The 16,657-nt window shown below is 51.0% G+C and overlaps 2 protein-coding genes across 16 annotated transcripts in view; one reads left to right on the top strand and one right to left on the bottom strand.

Annotated features, from left to right (window-relative positions):
• Positions 1-16,079, top strand: Dync2i2 (dynein 2 intermediate chain 2). The gene is made up of 10 exons (NM_001005542.2): positions 1-43; positions 487-801; positions 9,420-9,671; positions 12,884-12,993; positions 13,634-13,791; positions 14,277-14,386; positions 14,754-14,921; positions 15,012-15,244; positions 15,445-15,602; positions 15,745-16,079. Exons 2-10 carry the CDS (start codon positions 616-618, stop codon positions 15,981-15,983), a joined length of 1,614 nt encoding a protein of 537 aa, NP_001005542.2. The 5' UTR covers positions 1-43; positions 487-615; the 3' UTR covers positions 15,984-16,079.
• The window catches only part of Sptan1 (spectrin, alpha, non-erythrocytic 1), a 64,871-nt gene continuing 64,284 nt past the window's right edge, over positions 16,071-16,657 (bottom strand). For 14 of the 15 annotated variants that reach the window (XM_063284505.1, XM_063284503.1, XM_063284507.1 and 11 more), the window contains one exon: positions 16,071-16,538. In XM_063284505.1, the coding sequence (XP_063140575.1) occupies positions 16,413-16,538 (126 nt within the window). In that variant the 3' untranslated portion in view covers positions 16,071-16,412. The remainder of the gene's footprint in view (positions 16,539-16,657) is intronic. The other variant, NM_171983.3, reaches the window with a different exon arrangement.

The raw sequence follows: 16,657 nt of genomic DNA, 5'->3' as shown, positions 1-16,657 counted from the left end.
AACCTGGGGCAATCTATCATCGAGCTCAACTTCATCCCGTGCGGTTAGTCTCTAATTTTAAGTTAACAAGCATTTTATTTATCACCGTTTATGTAAACTTTCTCATTTGGACTTCCCATCCATTCAACCCCACTTTCTGTGTATGAATATTTTCCATTATCATTCCAATTCACTGGAAATGCTGCCAGCTAAAACGGCCCAATGTACCGTTCTGGAGTACTCGGCTGCTTTCAGCCCAGTCGAGTACTCCAGACCTGCACGGCCTACTAGGCCGCAGCAGGCCGTCCTCGCCTCTGGGCCGGGCCGCTCAGCGCCATCTTTGAACCTGGAGCCCACGCCTCACTTCCGCTCTTTTCCTTATACCCCGAAGAGCTGTTCCCGACCCTAAAATGGCCTCTAGGAATAAGACACTCCGAAAACACTGCTGTTTTGTTGTATTGGCTGAAAAACATTTTCTTTTTTTTTTTTTTCTTCTGGGCCTTAAAGACGGTGCTGCAACCAGTTCAAAAACGGCGCAGACAGCTTCACTTCCTCTTTTCGGACTTCCGCTTGCGGTAGCGAAACCCGCAGAGGTCATGTTTCAGAGCGCAGGCGCGAAAGGGTGGGGCCGTCGCCATGGCAATTAGCGCATCGCCCAGGCCTTTTCCGCGGGTTGGAAGCGCCAGAGTTGCTGCGCTGGCTGCTGGCGGGGCTGGCGGCGGGGAGCGGCGGGGACGGCCCGCGCCTCTGCAGGATGAGACCCTGGGCGTGGCGTCTGTGCCGTCTCAGTGGAGGAGTGTGCAGGGCATCCGTGGGGAACCGGTGAGGGCGCGGGCCGGCAGCGCGGGCGGGAAGGTCGGGGAGTAAGCGTTGTGTTTTTGTATTTTAGTGCAAAAACTAACTCACGGGTGCTTTCGCGTTAGACTTTCCCCAGTCTCTGAGGAGAAAAAAAAACAAAAACCCAAAAACCAAAACCAACCAACCAAAACAACAACAACAACAACAGCAAAAGAAACCAGGACAACAAAACTCTTGGGGGTTCCATGTTGTTAAATGACATTAATTTATGTGGTGGAGCATGCATGTGCCACGGCACCTGTGGAGGCTGGAGGATAACTTTGCACAAGTTAGTTATTTCTTTGGACCACGTGGGTCCTGGGAATCTAACGCATGGTGTCATGCTTGGCCACGGGCCTTTTTTGGAAAGTTTTTTTTTTTTTTTTTTTTTTTTTTTTTCTTTTTTGTGAACGGTAGTTTTCTGGCATTTCAGCCTTACTCTGTTTTTTTGCAAGGATCAGACTGCACCTTAAGGGCTAGCTTAAATGGTTTTCGATGTTCCTTTGTCTTTGTTTGCTTTTGTTTTTTGAGACAGGATTTCTCTGTGTAGCTCTGGCTGTCCTGGAACTTGCTCTGGAGACTAGGCTGGCCTTGAACTCAGAAATCCCAGCGGTCTCTCTGCCTCCAGATTGCTGGAATTAAAGGCCTGTGTACCACTGCCCTGCTCTGCTTTTCTAGTGTAATCAGAACACAGATGATGAGGTAAGGAGGAACCTGGTCCTGACTGTGCTGGTGTGTCTGGGCTTCCCGGCGGGAACTTGGAGAGGGCTGGTGTTTCTGGTGTTTCAGGACTACAATAAACCATGTAAGTAGGGAAGGTACTATAATGTCACATGGGTGTGTCATGTTCCTGACAGAGCAGGGACTACTGATGTTGAGTTGTAGAGGTCTCACCGACACCCAGCATTTGAGAAGACTCAAGTGTGAGCACTGACTGACTCTGGAGCCTGGGTCAGCACATTTGTTTGAGGTGTTGGAACGGGCAGGAGAATCCTTGAGGAAAAGGGAGAGTGCTCCCAGGTTAGACCAAAGTAGGGTACTGCAGAACTCAGGGTGTACTAGCTGCTTCTCAGAAGGGAAGACTCCGGTTGTTGACCAGGTGGTCAGTCTGCCTCCTACCCAGCCATGTGGGCCTTCAGTCTCATGCCCTGTTCTGGCCTTCGGTCTCATGCCCTGTTCTGGTCTGGCTTCTAGGCCCTTTTCCGTGCCCTGGGACATGGAAGCCCTTGCAGTGGAAAGCAAGAAGCAGGACTTATAGTGTGCACTGTGGCGTTGTAGCAAGCCTTTGACTTGTGTACTGGCCTCGCAGGATGCTCAAAACAGCTCTTGCTGGCTGAGGAGTTTGGGAGATTCCTAACTGGAAATCATCAGTTTAGTCTAACGTTTCCCCCCTTTAAAGGCTGAACCAGAGTCTCATTAGCTTTCTTGTAGATAGACTTCTAGAGATGACCCTGAGGTAAAAACCCTCCTCACACTGGAGGGAGTATCTCCAGCCCCTGAAGGAGATGCTTACGTTTCTCGTTCGTTGTGTTTTATTCACTGAGGCTTTGCGTGAGAGTGTGTGGGTGGGCATCTGTCTATCATGTGGTTCCTGTGGGTGAAACTCAATTGTCTGGGCTTGGCCATAAGCACCCCTACCTGCTTGATTAGCTGTGAGAATGCAGGAGACAGGAGGACTCAGGCAACTTTTCCTCTTGGTATCGGTGGTTTATATCTAAAATTTAGGAAAAATTGGATTGGCAGAGGAATGGAAGGGCACACAGTAGATCCACTTATAAGTTTAGCACTTGGAGAGCAGAGGCAGGAGAATCAGAGGTTTGAGATCAGCCTGGGCTATCTGAGACCTTGTCTCAAAAACAGGCTAGAGAGATGGCTCAGCAGTTAAGAGCACTAGCTGCTCTCCAGAGGACCCATCGCCCAAATGGTGACTCACAACCATCTAACTCCAGTTCTAGGGGATCTGACGCCCTCCTCTGGTTTCTGCAGGCATCAGGCACATGTGGTGCATAAACCTATGGTGGTCAAAACAACCACGTGTGTAAACAACCACGTGTGTAAAAATAAATAATAATGGGCTGGAGAGATGGTTCAGCGGTTAAGAGCACTGGCTGCTCTTCCAGAGATCCTGAGTTCAATTCCCAGCAACGGTCTCTTCTGGTGTGTCTAAAGACAGCTATAGTGTACTTATATATAAATAAACAAATCTTTAAAAAAAAAAATCAAAAACCGTAAGAAACTTACTTTTGGAGGCCTGGAGAGACAGCTCAGCAGTGAAGAGCGCTCTAGCAGAGGACCTGGGTTGAGTTCCCGTCCTCTACATGGCTGTTCACAACTGTTCGTAACTCCAGCTCTCGGGGGTCCAGTGACCTCTTCTAGAGTGCTGGAATTAAAGAACATTTAAAGAATTAATTTCGTCATTTCAGTAAACTGTTAAGATGCTTCCAGTCAGCCAGGCAGTGGTGGTGTTCACCTACAGTCGCGGCACTCGGGAGGCAGAGGCAGGAGGATCTTTGAGTTCAAGGCCAGCCTGGTCTACATAGTGAGTTCCAGGGCAGCCAGGGCTACACAGAGAAACCCTGTTTCAAAACACAACAAAATAAGCAGGAGGATGATGTTTCCTGCCTCGTCCCTGTGGGGAAGCTTGTGCTGTAAGTGCCTCTTGCTCTCTGCCAGTTCCTCTGGAGAATCAACATGGGCACATGGTGATGTGTGTCTGCCTTTCAGTAGTGGATTGAAAAAGAAAGCATCGGGCTGGAGAGATGGCTCAGTGGTTAAGAGCACCCGACTGCTCTTCCAGAGGTCCTGAGTTCAATTCCCGGCAACCACATGGTGGCTCACAACCATCTGTAAAGAGATCTGATGCCCTCTTCTGGTGTATCTGAAAACAGCTACAGTGTACTTATATATAATAAATGAATAAATCTAAAAAATAAAAAAAAAAAAGAAAAAGAAAGCATCACATTCAGTTTTTAACTATTTCCGGTGTAAGAGTGTTCTGTCTGTATAGTGTATGAGATTGCGGTACTCTTGGTGGCCAGAAGAGGGTGTCAGATGCCCGGGTCCCAGAGCTGCTTAGAACTGAACTGTCCTGTGGGTTCTGAGAGTCAGTGCCTCCTCTGAAGAGCAGTGTGGGTACTGTTTTTGTTTGTGTGTTTTGTTTTTTCACCTCAGGGTTTTCTCTTTTTAGCCCTGGTTGTCCTGGAACTTGCTCTGTAGACCAGGTTGGTTTTGTTTTGTTTTTTGGTTTTTATTTTTTGTTTTTTTTTTTGAGATAGGGCCTCCCATGTACCCCTAGCTGGTCTTGGACATCACAGAGATCCACCGTGCCTGGTTTCTTTCTCAACATAGACTCATCTGCCCACAGGAGGAAGGGTTTCTGATTTTTAGCGTTAGATTGGGTTTGGGGTACAGGCTCTTACTAGGGGTTGGGCCTTGCGTTTGTTTCTTAGCGAGTGTGTTAGTCCTTGTGGGAGATGCCATCACTAATGAAAGTGGCTGCTCCCTTGGAGGTGCTTTGGAGTACCTGTCCGTGCAATGGTTGGAGCCACTGGGATGCCCTGGAGGTACGCACAGCCTGCAGCCTGCTGTGACCCTGGACAGCAGGTGTGTGGTGTGACCTGGGAATCCCGTTTTATGCTGAGCCATAACTAAGTACTAAGAGGTGTATCCTATAAGGAGAAGGTGGGTTGGTGGCCAGGTATGGTAGCTGGTGTCTACTGATTCCATGGTGGGTGCAGTGCAGATGCTGAAAAACAGGACATGGAGGGGTGGAGTCAGGTGTTCAAGGCCAGCCTTGGCAACATAGTGAGTTCTCGATTAGCCTGAATTCCATGAGTTCTGCCTCAAAAGATTTGTGGGAAAAGGATAGTTGTCAAATAACCATGTACCAGGCAGCCCACGGAGAGTGTGGCTCAGTAGGTAGGGAGCTCTCCCTGCTCCTGAAGAGGACTCAGCACCCGTGTGGCAGCTCACAGCAGACCTTGAACAACCATTGTCTTCTGGCTCCAGGACACCATGCACACATGGTGTAGGCAAAACACACACACATATAAAATAAACCAATCTTGCACATGTGCATCATCTTTAAAGACGCCTAGCGCATGTGTATCTTTTTTGAGACCAGATCTTGATATTCTGCTCAGGCTTCCCAAACTCTTGGGGTTCATGTGACCTCCTGCCTCAGTCTCCTGCACAGCTAGCTGCTCCACCATGACATTTCATTTATTTTTATTTTATGTTTTTATTTTTAAGATTGTTACACTGGGGGCTGGGGATTTAGCTCAGTGGTAGAAGCGCTTACCTAGGAAGCACAAGGCCCTGGGTTCGGTCCCCAGCTCCGAAAAAAAAGAACCAAAAAAAAAAAAAAAAAAAGATTGTTACACTGTGTGTGTGTGTGTGTGTGTGTGTGTGTGTGTGTGTGTGTCACTAGTGTAAATGCCACAGTGCTCGTGTCTGGAAGGACTTGGGAGTCAGCTCTTCTCCTGCCACTGTGTAGGGCCTGGGGGTCAGGCTCAGTGGTGAGCATTCAGCTGGCCCCACCCCTGCTCTTTCTGTTTGTCTGTTTGCTTGCTTTGAATTTTTTTTTTTTTTTGGTTCTTTTTTTTTTGGAGCTGGGGATCGAACCCAGGGCCTTGAGCTTCCTAGGCAAGTGCTCTACCACTGAGCTAAATCCCCAACCCCGCTTGCTTTGAATTTTTAAGACAGGGTTTCTCTGTGCGTTCTTCTCTGTCCTGGATCTCCCTCTGTAGACCAGGCTGGCCTCAAACTCAGAGCTTGCGGCCTCTGCCTCCAGCGCCCTGGGATTGAGCATGCGCCATCACCTGGCCCCACCCTGGTCTTCTAAGGTGTGCAGATAAGTGATGTTGAGTTGCATTCAGGTGCACACTCAGCTCCAGGACACTTTCCTCCTCAGTGGACGCTTAGCTCTTTGGTGTTGGTGGTGATTTTCCACCTCTAGTTGTACCCAGGAAATATGAGCTGAACAATTGCTGTTTTTACATCCCATGGGTTGCAGGGTAGGCCCCCACTGCATGTCTCCTGCTAACTGGAATGAATGTTTGGGTACCCTCCTCCCCTGGCCTGCTGTCTGGGGTGTGTCTGTGTATCACGGCACATGGCGCCCTCTCCTGGAGCCTGTGCCTTTAAGTAAACCTGTGACTCATCCTCCTACCACCCCAGCCTTAGTGCTAGGCTGACAGGCATGCTGCCATGCCTGGACGTTGTTGCTCAAACTCATGACAATCCTCCAGCCTCCACCTCCTGAGTGCTGGGATTAAGGTGTTCCTAGATCCTCTTTAAGGCCGTGTGACCAGACACAGATTAACCAGAGACGTAGCAGTTACTACAGCTCTGCCCCCAGCCTGGCTGCGCCCTGGAGTCCAGGTCTCTTGAAGCTGTTTGCTGCAGAAGCTCTCACAGCCGAGTGGGAGTGTAGCTCACTTGGTAGAGTCTTTGTCTAGTATGGGGGAAGCTGGTGGGTCAGTGTAGGACATATACCTACAGTTCAGGGAGAAATAGGAGGGTCGGAAGGTGAAGGTCATCCTGGGGTGCTCGAGACCCTGCTGTGGGGGAAGCAGCACTTGTGCATCGGGGTGGCACCCAGTTTATGTACAATGTACTCCAGAGGCATGGCTGCTGGATCTGCATTGCTCAGTGCTCTTAAGAGGTCTTATATGTCCTTAACACGGGATCGGATAGGTGTGTGTCTGCTAGACTGCTCTCACATTGCGTGTCTGTCAGCAAGTGTCCACACAGGCCTTGGAAGGGAACAGTCATAGATAGGGTGTGTGGGGGTAGAGGAAACCCAAGGGCCTGGATAAGCCAAGGGTCTTTGGTGGCCTCTTGTGCATTAAGACCAGGTGAATAGGTTTGATCAGAAAAGAGGGTGAAGGGGCTGGGTTTGTGACTTTGTGCTTTATTCCAATATATGTGTACACACACACACACACACACACGTCAGTATTTTTAATTTAAAATCTTTTTTTTGTTTTTTTCATATAACATATTCTGATCATGGTCCCCTCCCCAAACTCCTCCCAAATCCTCCCCCCATTTAAATCCACACCCTTTCTTTTTCCACTGAAAACAAGCAACTGAAAAACAGACAAACCAGAAAGAACAAAACAAACAAACAAGCAAACAGGAAAAAAAAGCCAAACAATTTAAAGAAACCTCCGAGCTTCCTGGCTGGGTTTAAACTTGCCCTGTAGCCAAGGACGAGGGTGTGACCCGGCCTGCCTCTACTTTCCACGTGGCCGAGTAGATCATATTTTCTGTTCTTGGTTTTCTTTCTTTTTTAGACAGAGTAGCTCTGGATATCCTGGAACTTGCTATGTAGACCAGCCTGGCCTTGTCTTCCCGCCTCTGTCTTAGCTTCTGCCTCCTGAGTCCTGAACACCATGGTTACCATAGCACCTCCGGCCACAGAGAGGCTTTGGCTCTGTCTGCCTGTGTTGATGCTGTTGAGCCCCGGCTTACCCTAGGTCTAGCACAGCTTGACTTGCCTATGGTCAGGCTGTGTGTCAGAGCTGGTGCCCTCACGGCTTGTCGGGGGCTGCTGTCCTGGCTAGGCCAGCAGCTGCTTCTCTGAACCATCAGGACATTTCCTCAATCAAGCCAAGTTCTAGGCCGGAACAGTGAGTTGGACAGGCCCAGAGATCCCTTTACAGCAGTGGTTCTCAACCCTCCTAATACTAAAACCCTTTAATACATGTCCTCATGCTGCAGTAACCCCCAACCATAAAATTATTTCATTGCTGCTTCACAATTGTAATTTTGCTACTGTTGTGCATTATAACATAAATATTATAGCATATTTGATATGCTGTGTATCCAGTATATGCTCTCAGGGGGCCCAGACCACAGGTTGAGAGCCTCTGCTTTAGAATGAGCTAACTATCCGGCGCCCCAGCCCCTGTATTGGCTCAACCTTGACAGTAAGTAGCAGACACCAGCCCAAACAGCTCATTGCAGACTGTGGTGTGCCTCAAGACTCCACATGGAGCAGGCATCCGGTTCTGAGAGGCAGAAATTGGAATCTGCAGTCCTTATTTTGGGCTGTATGTGTGCATTTTTTTTTTTTTTTTAATCCGGAGCTGGGGACCGAACCCAGGGCCTTGCGCTCTACTACTGAGCTAAATCCCCAACCTCTGTGTGCATGGTTTTATGTGTATGAGTGCTCATGTGCTCATGTGTGGCGCCCACAGGAGCCTTCCAAGTTCTGAGACCACAGGTAGGAGCCATCAATGTGTTTGGCACCAGCCTGCCTCTACATGAGGCTTTGCTTTGTCCCTTTTGCTTGCTGTAGGACTGTCTCCAGCAGCTTCCACACAGCAGCTCCTGATGGATTCTCCCTCACTGGCAAGGCCTTTTCTATGTCCCACGTGGCTGGCTGTCCTGCCAGAGCCAACCCCCTTAGCACTGGGGTCTTCATCTTTTCTCTTCTCTGTTTGTGTGCCTGGTACCAATCAGGATCAGGGCGTGTGTGTGTGTGTGTGCGTGTGCGTGTGCGTGTGCGTGTGCGTGTGTGCGTGCGTGTGCGCGTGTACGTGCGTGTGTGTGTGCGTGCGTGTGCGTGCATGTGCGTGTGTGTGCGCGTGCGTGTGTGCACGTGCACATCTGCTCCCCAAACACCATGAGAAGTACCGGGCATGCAGAAATGGTGAAATGGGACCTTGTGTTGGAGGGAACAGCCAGTTTGTCACCTGGGAATTTTGAGCAAGTATGAAGCTGACAGTACACACAGCTGGCTGCCAGGGACAGTGTGGTCCTATAGGGGCTGCATGTGCAGAGCCTTGGTGGGAGGCAGAGGTCTGGGCCTTTCCCCAAGAGCCTCTTGGTAGACAAGATGATCACAAAGGTGGCTGTGGCTCTGGTCTGATCTGTGCCTGCAGCTTTCCCCCAGGTTGGCCCTGTGCATAGCTGCAGGGAGGAGGCAAAGCTATGGTGGTTACCTTTCTCCCCGCTGGATGTCATGAATCCCTGTCTGAAAGAAAGACAATTATTTTGGTTAAAGTTTGTTTCTTTGTCAACTTGACACAAGCTAGGGTCATTTGTAAAGAGGGAACTCAATTGCAAAAATACCTATATCACATTGGCGTTTTCTTGATGATGCCCAGCCACGGGGAGCAAAGTGGGGAGCTAAGCAAGCCTTGGGGAACAAGTCAATGAGCAGCATTCCTCCATGGTCTCTGCTTCAGTCAGTTCCTGTCTCCAGGCAGGAATCTGCCTGGAAACAGGAAGTCTTGCTTTGACGATGATGAAATCTAACTGTAAGCCAAATAAACTCTTTTCTCCCCAAGTTGATTTTGGTTACTGTTTTATCATGGCAACGGAGAGCAAGCTAGGACTGTAGACCAGGCTGGTCTCAAACCCACAGAGCTCAGTCTGCTTCTGCCTCCTAGGTGCTGGCACTAAAGGCGAGCATCACCACATAGACGATGCCGTATGTGCTCTTAAACCACGAAGCCATCACAACTGTGTGTTTGCACAGAAGCGTGCAAGTCAGGAGTTAGTTCTTTGGGAATTGAACCCAGGTCATTGGACTTGGTGATAGCACTGAGCCATTTTACTGGCCCATGACCCTGGTTTTAATCTCCTTCCAGAAAAGTTGCCAGACAGCGGGCATTGCCACCGCAGAGGCATCTGCGCAGGCCCGGACACATGCAGATGCCCAGGTGCAGACAGAGGCTCCCGAGGAGCCAGCGGCTGTGGCTCCTGTGTCCCAGTACGACACCCTCAGACTCGCAGCCTTTCTCCGGAGGGTGGAGGCCATGGTCGTCCGGGAGCTGAACAACAACTGGCAGAGCCATGCCTTCGATGGCTATGAGGTCAACTGGACTGAGCAGCAGCAGACGGTAAGACCTGGGCTGCTGGCTTGGGAGTGCCCCTCTGAGGCTTCAGCGTCTCCTTAGAGTGTTGCTTTGCTCCCCCTGAGGGACGTCGTACTAGCACCAGCCAGTACACCAGTGCGGAGCGAGTAGAGCCAACTCACCCTGGGAGGAGGTGGCCCTCTTGGGGAAGCCAGTGACTGTAACAAAACCGCGTGGCTGAAGAGGTGTGGGGTTGTCGCCAGGGCAGCCTGACACTAGCCTGGCACCATCCTAGGTATTATGACCTGCTGTGGTTTCTTCTCTCAGGGCAACTGTAGCCCTACTATCTCCACTTTATAGATGAGGCCTGCGAAGGTACAGTGCCTCGCCCAGGGCTGCACAGCTGAGTTATCTGAGCTGGAACCTGAACCCTGCACTGTGTGGTAAAGGCAACGTCTGTGTCTTGGCATTTGCGCCTTCGAGGCACAGCTCCAGGCTGTCCCTTGTGGACCTGGGAGTTCAGTTGGATTGACAGCTGAGAGTCAACCCTGCTTCTCAGTGGCCTCAATCACCTCTCCCTCTCCAGTGTATTGTTACAGAGATAATTTAACGTTGATTTTTGTGCTGTATTTGGAAACCAGGGCATGTGCATGATGAATGCCCACTCCATCACCACGCCCTGCCCTATAGCTAGACCTGCCTGCCTGCCTGCCTGCGGACCTTGAACTGTTGCCTTTCCCCACCGAGTACTGAGGTGGTAGGCAGACAGCACCACACCTGTTTCTGCAGTGTGAGGCTTGAACTCAGGAACTAAAAATCAGGAGCATTTATGTGCCTGGCATGATGGTATCCATTTTATTCCAGACTCAGGAGGCTAGGGACCTTTTCTCAGAAACAGACAATAGCCAAAAAGCCCAACCAGCTAAACAAACAAAAAACAAACAAAAACCCAGCCTTTTTTTTTTTTTTAATTTTTAATTTTTTTTATTATTATGTGGTAAGCTGGAAGCCAGCTTTTTTTTTTCGGAGCTGGGGACCAAACCCAGGGCCTTGTGCTTGCTAGGCAAGCGCTCTACCACTGAGCTAAATCCCCAACCCAAACCCAGCCATTTTTAAAAAGATCCACAAGATGACAAGGAATATTTACTGTTCTTGTCATTCCTCTTGTTAGTGTGACAGTCACCCAAGTGCACTACCTTAGCTGTAGGGTGGGGGTGGTTTTTGTTTTTTTGTGTTTTTTTTTTTCTTTTTTCTTTTTTTTTTTTTTTCGGAGCTGGGGACCGAACCCAGGGCCTTGAGCTTCCTAGGTAAGCGCTCTACCACTGAGCTAAATCCCCAGCCCCTTTTTTGTGTTTTTTATTTTTGAGACAGGGTTTATGTGTGTGCTCCTGGAACTCAGAGATCTCCCTGTCTCTGCCTTCTAAATGCTAGGATTAAATGCGTGTACCTCCACTGCCTGGCTTTTTTTTTTTTGGTTCTTTTTTTTTTCAGAGCTGGGGATCGAACCCAGGGCCTTGTGCTTCCTAGGCAAGCGCTCTACCACTGAGCTAAATCCCCAACCCCTAATTTCTTTTAATATGTGTGTGTGTGTGTGTCTGTCTCTGAGGGTTTGTACCTGTGAGTATGGAGGTCAGAAAGGGTGTCTATCTGTCTTTTTTTTTTTTTTAATTGGTTTTTCAAGATAGGAAACTCACTCTGTAGACCAGGCTGGCCTTGAAGTCACAGAGATCCCCCTGCCTCCGCCTCTGGAGATGGAGCCATCGGCACTGTATTTTATTTCTATGTTTTGGTTTACTTATTTTGACAGTTTAAATAGAAATTTATTTAGCAAAGTGTATGTTCCAAAGACTGGCTGCAGTGGGCTGCCCCAAAGCAGAGTGCCTTTTAAAAACAAAGGACAAGCTGGGGATTTAGCTCAGTGGTAGAGCGCTTACCTAGGAAGCACAAGGCCCTGGGTTCGGTCCCCAGCTCCGAAAAAAAGAACCAAAAAAAAAAAAAAAAAAAACAAAGGACAAAACTAAAAGTACGATTTTACTATGTAGCTCTGGCTAGCCTGGAACTCATTATGCAGACAGGTTGGCCATGAACTCAGAGATTCACTTACCTATGTAGCCCAGGCTAACCTCATGGATGGCACCTGCCTCAGCCTGAGTACTGGATTGCAGACAGGCATCACCACACTGTGGGCCCGTGTCCCTTGGTTCTCTATCTCTATGAATGGGACTGCTGCTTTGTGGCCTTTGGGGGCTCAGCTGCAGTCCCACAGCCTTGCACACCCCTGGCAGTGGGCTTGTGTTTCTGAAGGCTTGTGTAGGGATGGTTCTTGTCTTGGCCAATCATGAAGTCAGGAGGTGTGGAGCTTTCCATGGAATTTCAGTTCTCTGCTTTTGTGCCTCTCTCTCTAGGGTCTGCTGATGCTCTCACCTGCTGAGAAAGACTCCCCAGGCTTGATTTTGGGGAACAGGGAGTGGAGCCAGACATGTTGGCACATACCTGTCACCCCAGTACCCTGAGGCTAGCACTGAGACACTGAAAAGCTTTTCCACCACTGGTGTGTTAGAATCCATAATAAAATTGGCCTGCTGGCCTTTGGTAGGTGTGCAGGCCAGTGGCATTTAATGCTCTCCCTGTGTACAGCCATTACCACCTTCTAGCTTTCACCCCACATGTGAGCTTGGAACCTGTCTCAGCTGTGATTTTTCAGGCCCCCATCCAAGGTTCTGGAAGTGTAGGCTGTATGTTTTCTGCCTTTGGGGGAAGAGGTTTACACAAGGTCTTGTTAAGTAGCCTTGGTCAGCTTGGTACTTAGTGTTTAGGCTGGCCTAGAACTCATGATGATCCTCTTGCCTCCGCCTTCCAAGTGCTGGGATTAGAGGGCTGGGGCCCAAGCCAGAGTAGTTTGCAGTTTCCTCTGGACTGATAGTGGGTATGGGCAGCTTTTATTTTAGGTCTTGGGCTGCCTGGGCCTGGGTGTGGCTTTCCTATGCTGCCTTGAGGCTACCTACTAGTCCAGGAGTCCCAACCGTCCTGATGCTGTGGCCCTTTAAAACAGCTCTTCATGTCGTGACCCCTAACCATAGTTACTTTTGTTGCTATTTCCTAACTGTAGTTTTACTACTGTTAAGATTCATACTGTAAAACACCTGTACTTTCCAATGGTCTTAGTGGCCCCTGTGAAAAGGGTTGTGACCTACAGGTTGAGGATCCCTTTCTAGGTGGATTTAGTGCTTAGGGCCAGGAATGGCCTGTCTCTGCAGGTGTCCTGTCTGCACACCCTGGGCTACCCCCCAGCCCAAGGGCAGGGTCTGCATGTGACTGGCATTTCCTGGAACACCACAGGCTCTGTGCTGGCCTGCGCCTATGGTCGGTGAGTGACAACTGGGGAGGTTGGGAAGTGATGGATCCGAAGCCTTGTTTAGGCTTCTGTTTCAGAGCTGCAGGGTAAAGAGCAGAGGAGGTACTGAGAGCCCATGCCGCTAGGCCCATTCCCCCTACCCGGCAGTGAGGCCTGAGTTGGGCTTACCTTGGTCACCAGCCCTTATTCTGGCTTCTGTCGCTGGATGTTCCGTGGTCTCCATTCACCATGTATGGACACACACTCCGGGGCTGTGAACACTTTTCTCTGCCATAGCGGGGGTTCTCACTGTGTAGCTCACAGTGGCATTGATCTCTTTATTTTCCAGCTTTCTAAGTGCTGGAGTTACAGGTGTCTTCTGCACATAGTCAGCTATCCCCCAGGTCAAGGGCAGGGTCTGCATGTGTCTGCCATTTTTTGGAACACCCAGGGTATGAAGACAGGCCACCTACAGTGACATTGTGTTTGGCTTAGGGACTCTTTTTTAGAGAACATTGTGCCCTTTTGAATGCCACAGGGGAATGTATGACATATACCCATAGTACAGTCTGGGTGTGAAGGGGACACAGGCTAATTTGGGGAGTGGTTAGTGGGGCAGAGGTAGAGGAGGGGACTAGAGCCCCATAGGTCACTTAGGCATGTCCTTATGCAGGCTAGACGATGGAGACTGGGGTACACTCAAGTCCTATGTGTGCACCTGGAACCTGGACCGCCAAGGCCTGAACCCCCATCAGCCATCAGTAGTGGTGGAGGTGCCCAGTGCTGTCATGTGCCTGGCCTTTCATCCCATACAGCCCTCCCACATTGCAGGTGAGCGCCTAGCCCTTCGCAGCCTCCTCTTTTCCCAAGGCTCTTTCTTAACTGCAGGCAGCCAGGAAGCATTTTGCTGGACTGTCAGCTTCTGACCAGGGCACGCCACTTGGTAGAAAGTGAGGTTGCCATGGCCCTTGGGTTGTCTACAGCTGGGGGATAATCTGCCGTGTGTCCCTGTGAGGGTTGTGGGGCTTGGAGGAAGGAGTTGTTTGGAAGGGGCTGAGTCTGGCTGTACTGGAGGGAGGGTGAGAAAACAGGATGGAGAGGGGGGCTGTTCTCAGTGTTAACAGCAGATGTGCCTGCTGGAGGGGTAGGGTTCTGGGCATGGGCCTCAGCTGTCTGTGGGGATGGCTCCTGGGCTGCAGCAAGGAAGGCCCAGGAATTAGGATTTGTCCTTGCAGGAAATCAGAAGAGGCCTTTGGCCTGGCTACCTGGGATGGAAGGCGGGTGTGGCTGAGCTAATGCTTCCTTCATCCTCATAGGGGGGCTGTACAGTGGTGAAGTGCTGGTGTGGGACATGAGCCGACCTGAGGACCCACTGCTTTGGCGTACAGGTCTGACAGATGACACTCACACAGACCCAGTGTATCAGGTCAGGAGGCTGGTGGGTGGAGCAGGAAGTCACTCCCCATTCCCTTGGCACGGGTAGTGATGGTGGTCACGGTGGGTTGTGGCATCAGCTGCTCCAGAGTTGGTTACCAGGGAGTTGGAGGTTGGACAGCTGCCTGGGTGTTCTTGCAGCTCCATTCTGAGCGGGCTCTTCCACCAGTTGTCCTCTAGGGCACAGGCTTCTTCCCCAGCCTCCTACACGGGTGGCCTGAGCCTGCTGTCCTGGGGGCTGGCATAGTGGCCTGGGGGAAGGGCTCTGAGATTCCCCTAGAATTCTTTACCCTTACAAGGAACAGCTGGGGGGGGGGTGAGGCTGACCCTGGGATGCTCCCCTCTATTCTGCTTCTCAGGTGCTATGGTTGCCGGAACCCCGGCATAGCCACCGCTTCCAGGTCCTGAGTGCGGCCACGGATGGGAGGGTGCTGCTCTGGAGGGGCAGTGGGGCTGGCCAGCTGCGCCTCTCCAAGGGCTTTGCCCTGGCTGTGCAGCAGCTGCCCCGGAGCACCAAGCTGAAGAAGGTGAGGCTCCTGGGCCGCGGGATGCATACCTGTGCTCTTCCCCCTGCCCACTGGCTGCCAGGACTTATCATTGACACCGCTTTTCCACAGCCTCCCCGAGGAGAGACTGAGGTGGGGGTGACATCGGTGGCCTTCTCCAGCTTTGACTCCAGCCTTTTCGTTCTGGGCACAGAAGGTGGCTTCCCCCTCAAGTGCTCCCTGGCAGCGGAAGCAGCTGCTCTCACTCGGATGCCCAGCTCCGTGCCACTTAGGGCCCCGGTGCAGTTCACCTTCTCTCCCCATGGTGGCCCTGTGTACTCTGTGAGCTGCTCCCCTTTTCACAGGTAGGGGCGCCAGCCTGGACTTGCCACTCAGGCACAGGGAAGGCCACCCCGCCCCAAGCTGTCACCACCACAGGAAGTTCCCTTGGCCTCCAAATCTGAGACAGGTCTAAAAAAGGGACAAGCCCTGGAACCAACCACCAAATTGCAAAGAATCAGAATGTCACTGTTGACAAGCCGGTCTTTCTTTCTGCACGGTCTAGGAATCTCTTCCTGAGTGCTGGGACCGATGGCCACGTCCACCTGTACTCCATGCTGCAGGCCCAGCCTCTCACCTCACTGCAGCTCTCTCACAAGTACCTGTTTGCTGTGCGCTGGTCCCCTGTGCGCCCCTTGGTTTTTGCTGCTGCTTCTGGGGAAGGTAGGCACGGTCCATACAACCTGCCTTTAAGTGCAGAAGTCAGGGGGTTAGGATAGGTATTGTTCAGGCCCCTGGCGCTCATCCTGAGGTGCATGGGAAAAGCTGTGGTTTCTATTTTCTGAACCTGTCTCCCTCCCTGCAGGTGATGTACAACTGTTTGACCTCCAGAAAAGCTCACAGAAACCCACGGTTTCCATAACACAAACCCAGGATGGAAGTCCTGTCTACTGTCTTGAGTTTAACAGCCAGCAGACGCAGCTCTTGGCTGCTGGCGATGCTAAGGGCGTGGTCAAAGTGTGGCAGCTGAGCACAGCCTTCACGGAACAAGGACCCCGAGAGGCCGAGGACTTGGACCAGCTGGAAGCTGAAATCGCTACCTGAGAGCCTGGAGGAGCAGCAGGGTGGGGTGTCTCCTGCGGCCACTGGGGCTGGCTGAGTGCTAAGCAGGATAAAGAGGAGCAAAGCCTGTAGGGAGAATTGAGTCCTTTATTTTGTCTTGTACATGAAAACAGGATTTGGGAAGGAAACAGGGGGACTAGCCAGCTGCTTTGATTTAAGTGGGAATGAGGGCAGCCGGCTCAAACAGGGTCGGGTCCCACAGCAACAAGGTGATTGTGACTGGAAGTAAGCGGTTTACTGAAGCACCATTTTCTACTAAGTCTTACCCCAAGCTAAGCAGGCTATGGTTACACTGGAAAGTAGCGCTGTCTGGAATATTGTCCTTGAAAGCAGAGGGAGTGACATGCAGCAAAGGTGACAGATAGCAGGGCAAGCATGTGGGTCAGGCTGTCTGGAAGCCAAGAGGATTGATCAATTCACAAAGAGAGAGCGGGTGAACTCCACGTAGTCGAAGGCAGTTGGAAGTTCGCGGCCCTTGCCATCCACATAGGGCTTCATGTGGGAGACACAGTAGTCAGCTTGTTCCCGGGTCAGGTTCTGGTGGGGAGATGATGGTACAGTCACGGTCAGATCCACCAGGGCTGACCTTAGGTGCCCACAGGGAAGGAGTTGCCAGCAGACTCAGGCCTCTGAGTCTGTGTGTGTGGTGTACCCTT

The sequence above is a fragment of the Rattus norvegicus genome, chromosome 3 (assembly GCF_036323735.1).
Source record: "Rattus norvegicus strain BN/NHsdMcwi chromosome 3, GRCr8, whole genome shotgun sequence".
Lineage (NCBI taxonomy): Eukaryota > Metazoa > Chordata > Mammalia > Rodentia > Muridae > Rattus > Rattus norvegicus.
This window is presented reverse-complemented; position numbering and strand designations above follow the sequence as displayed.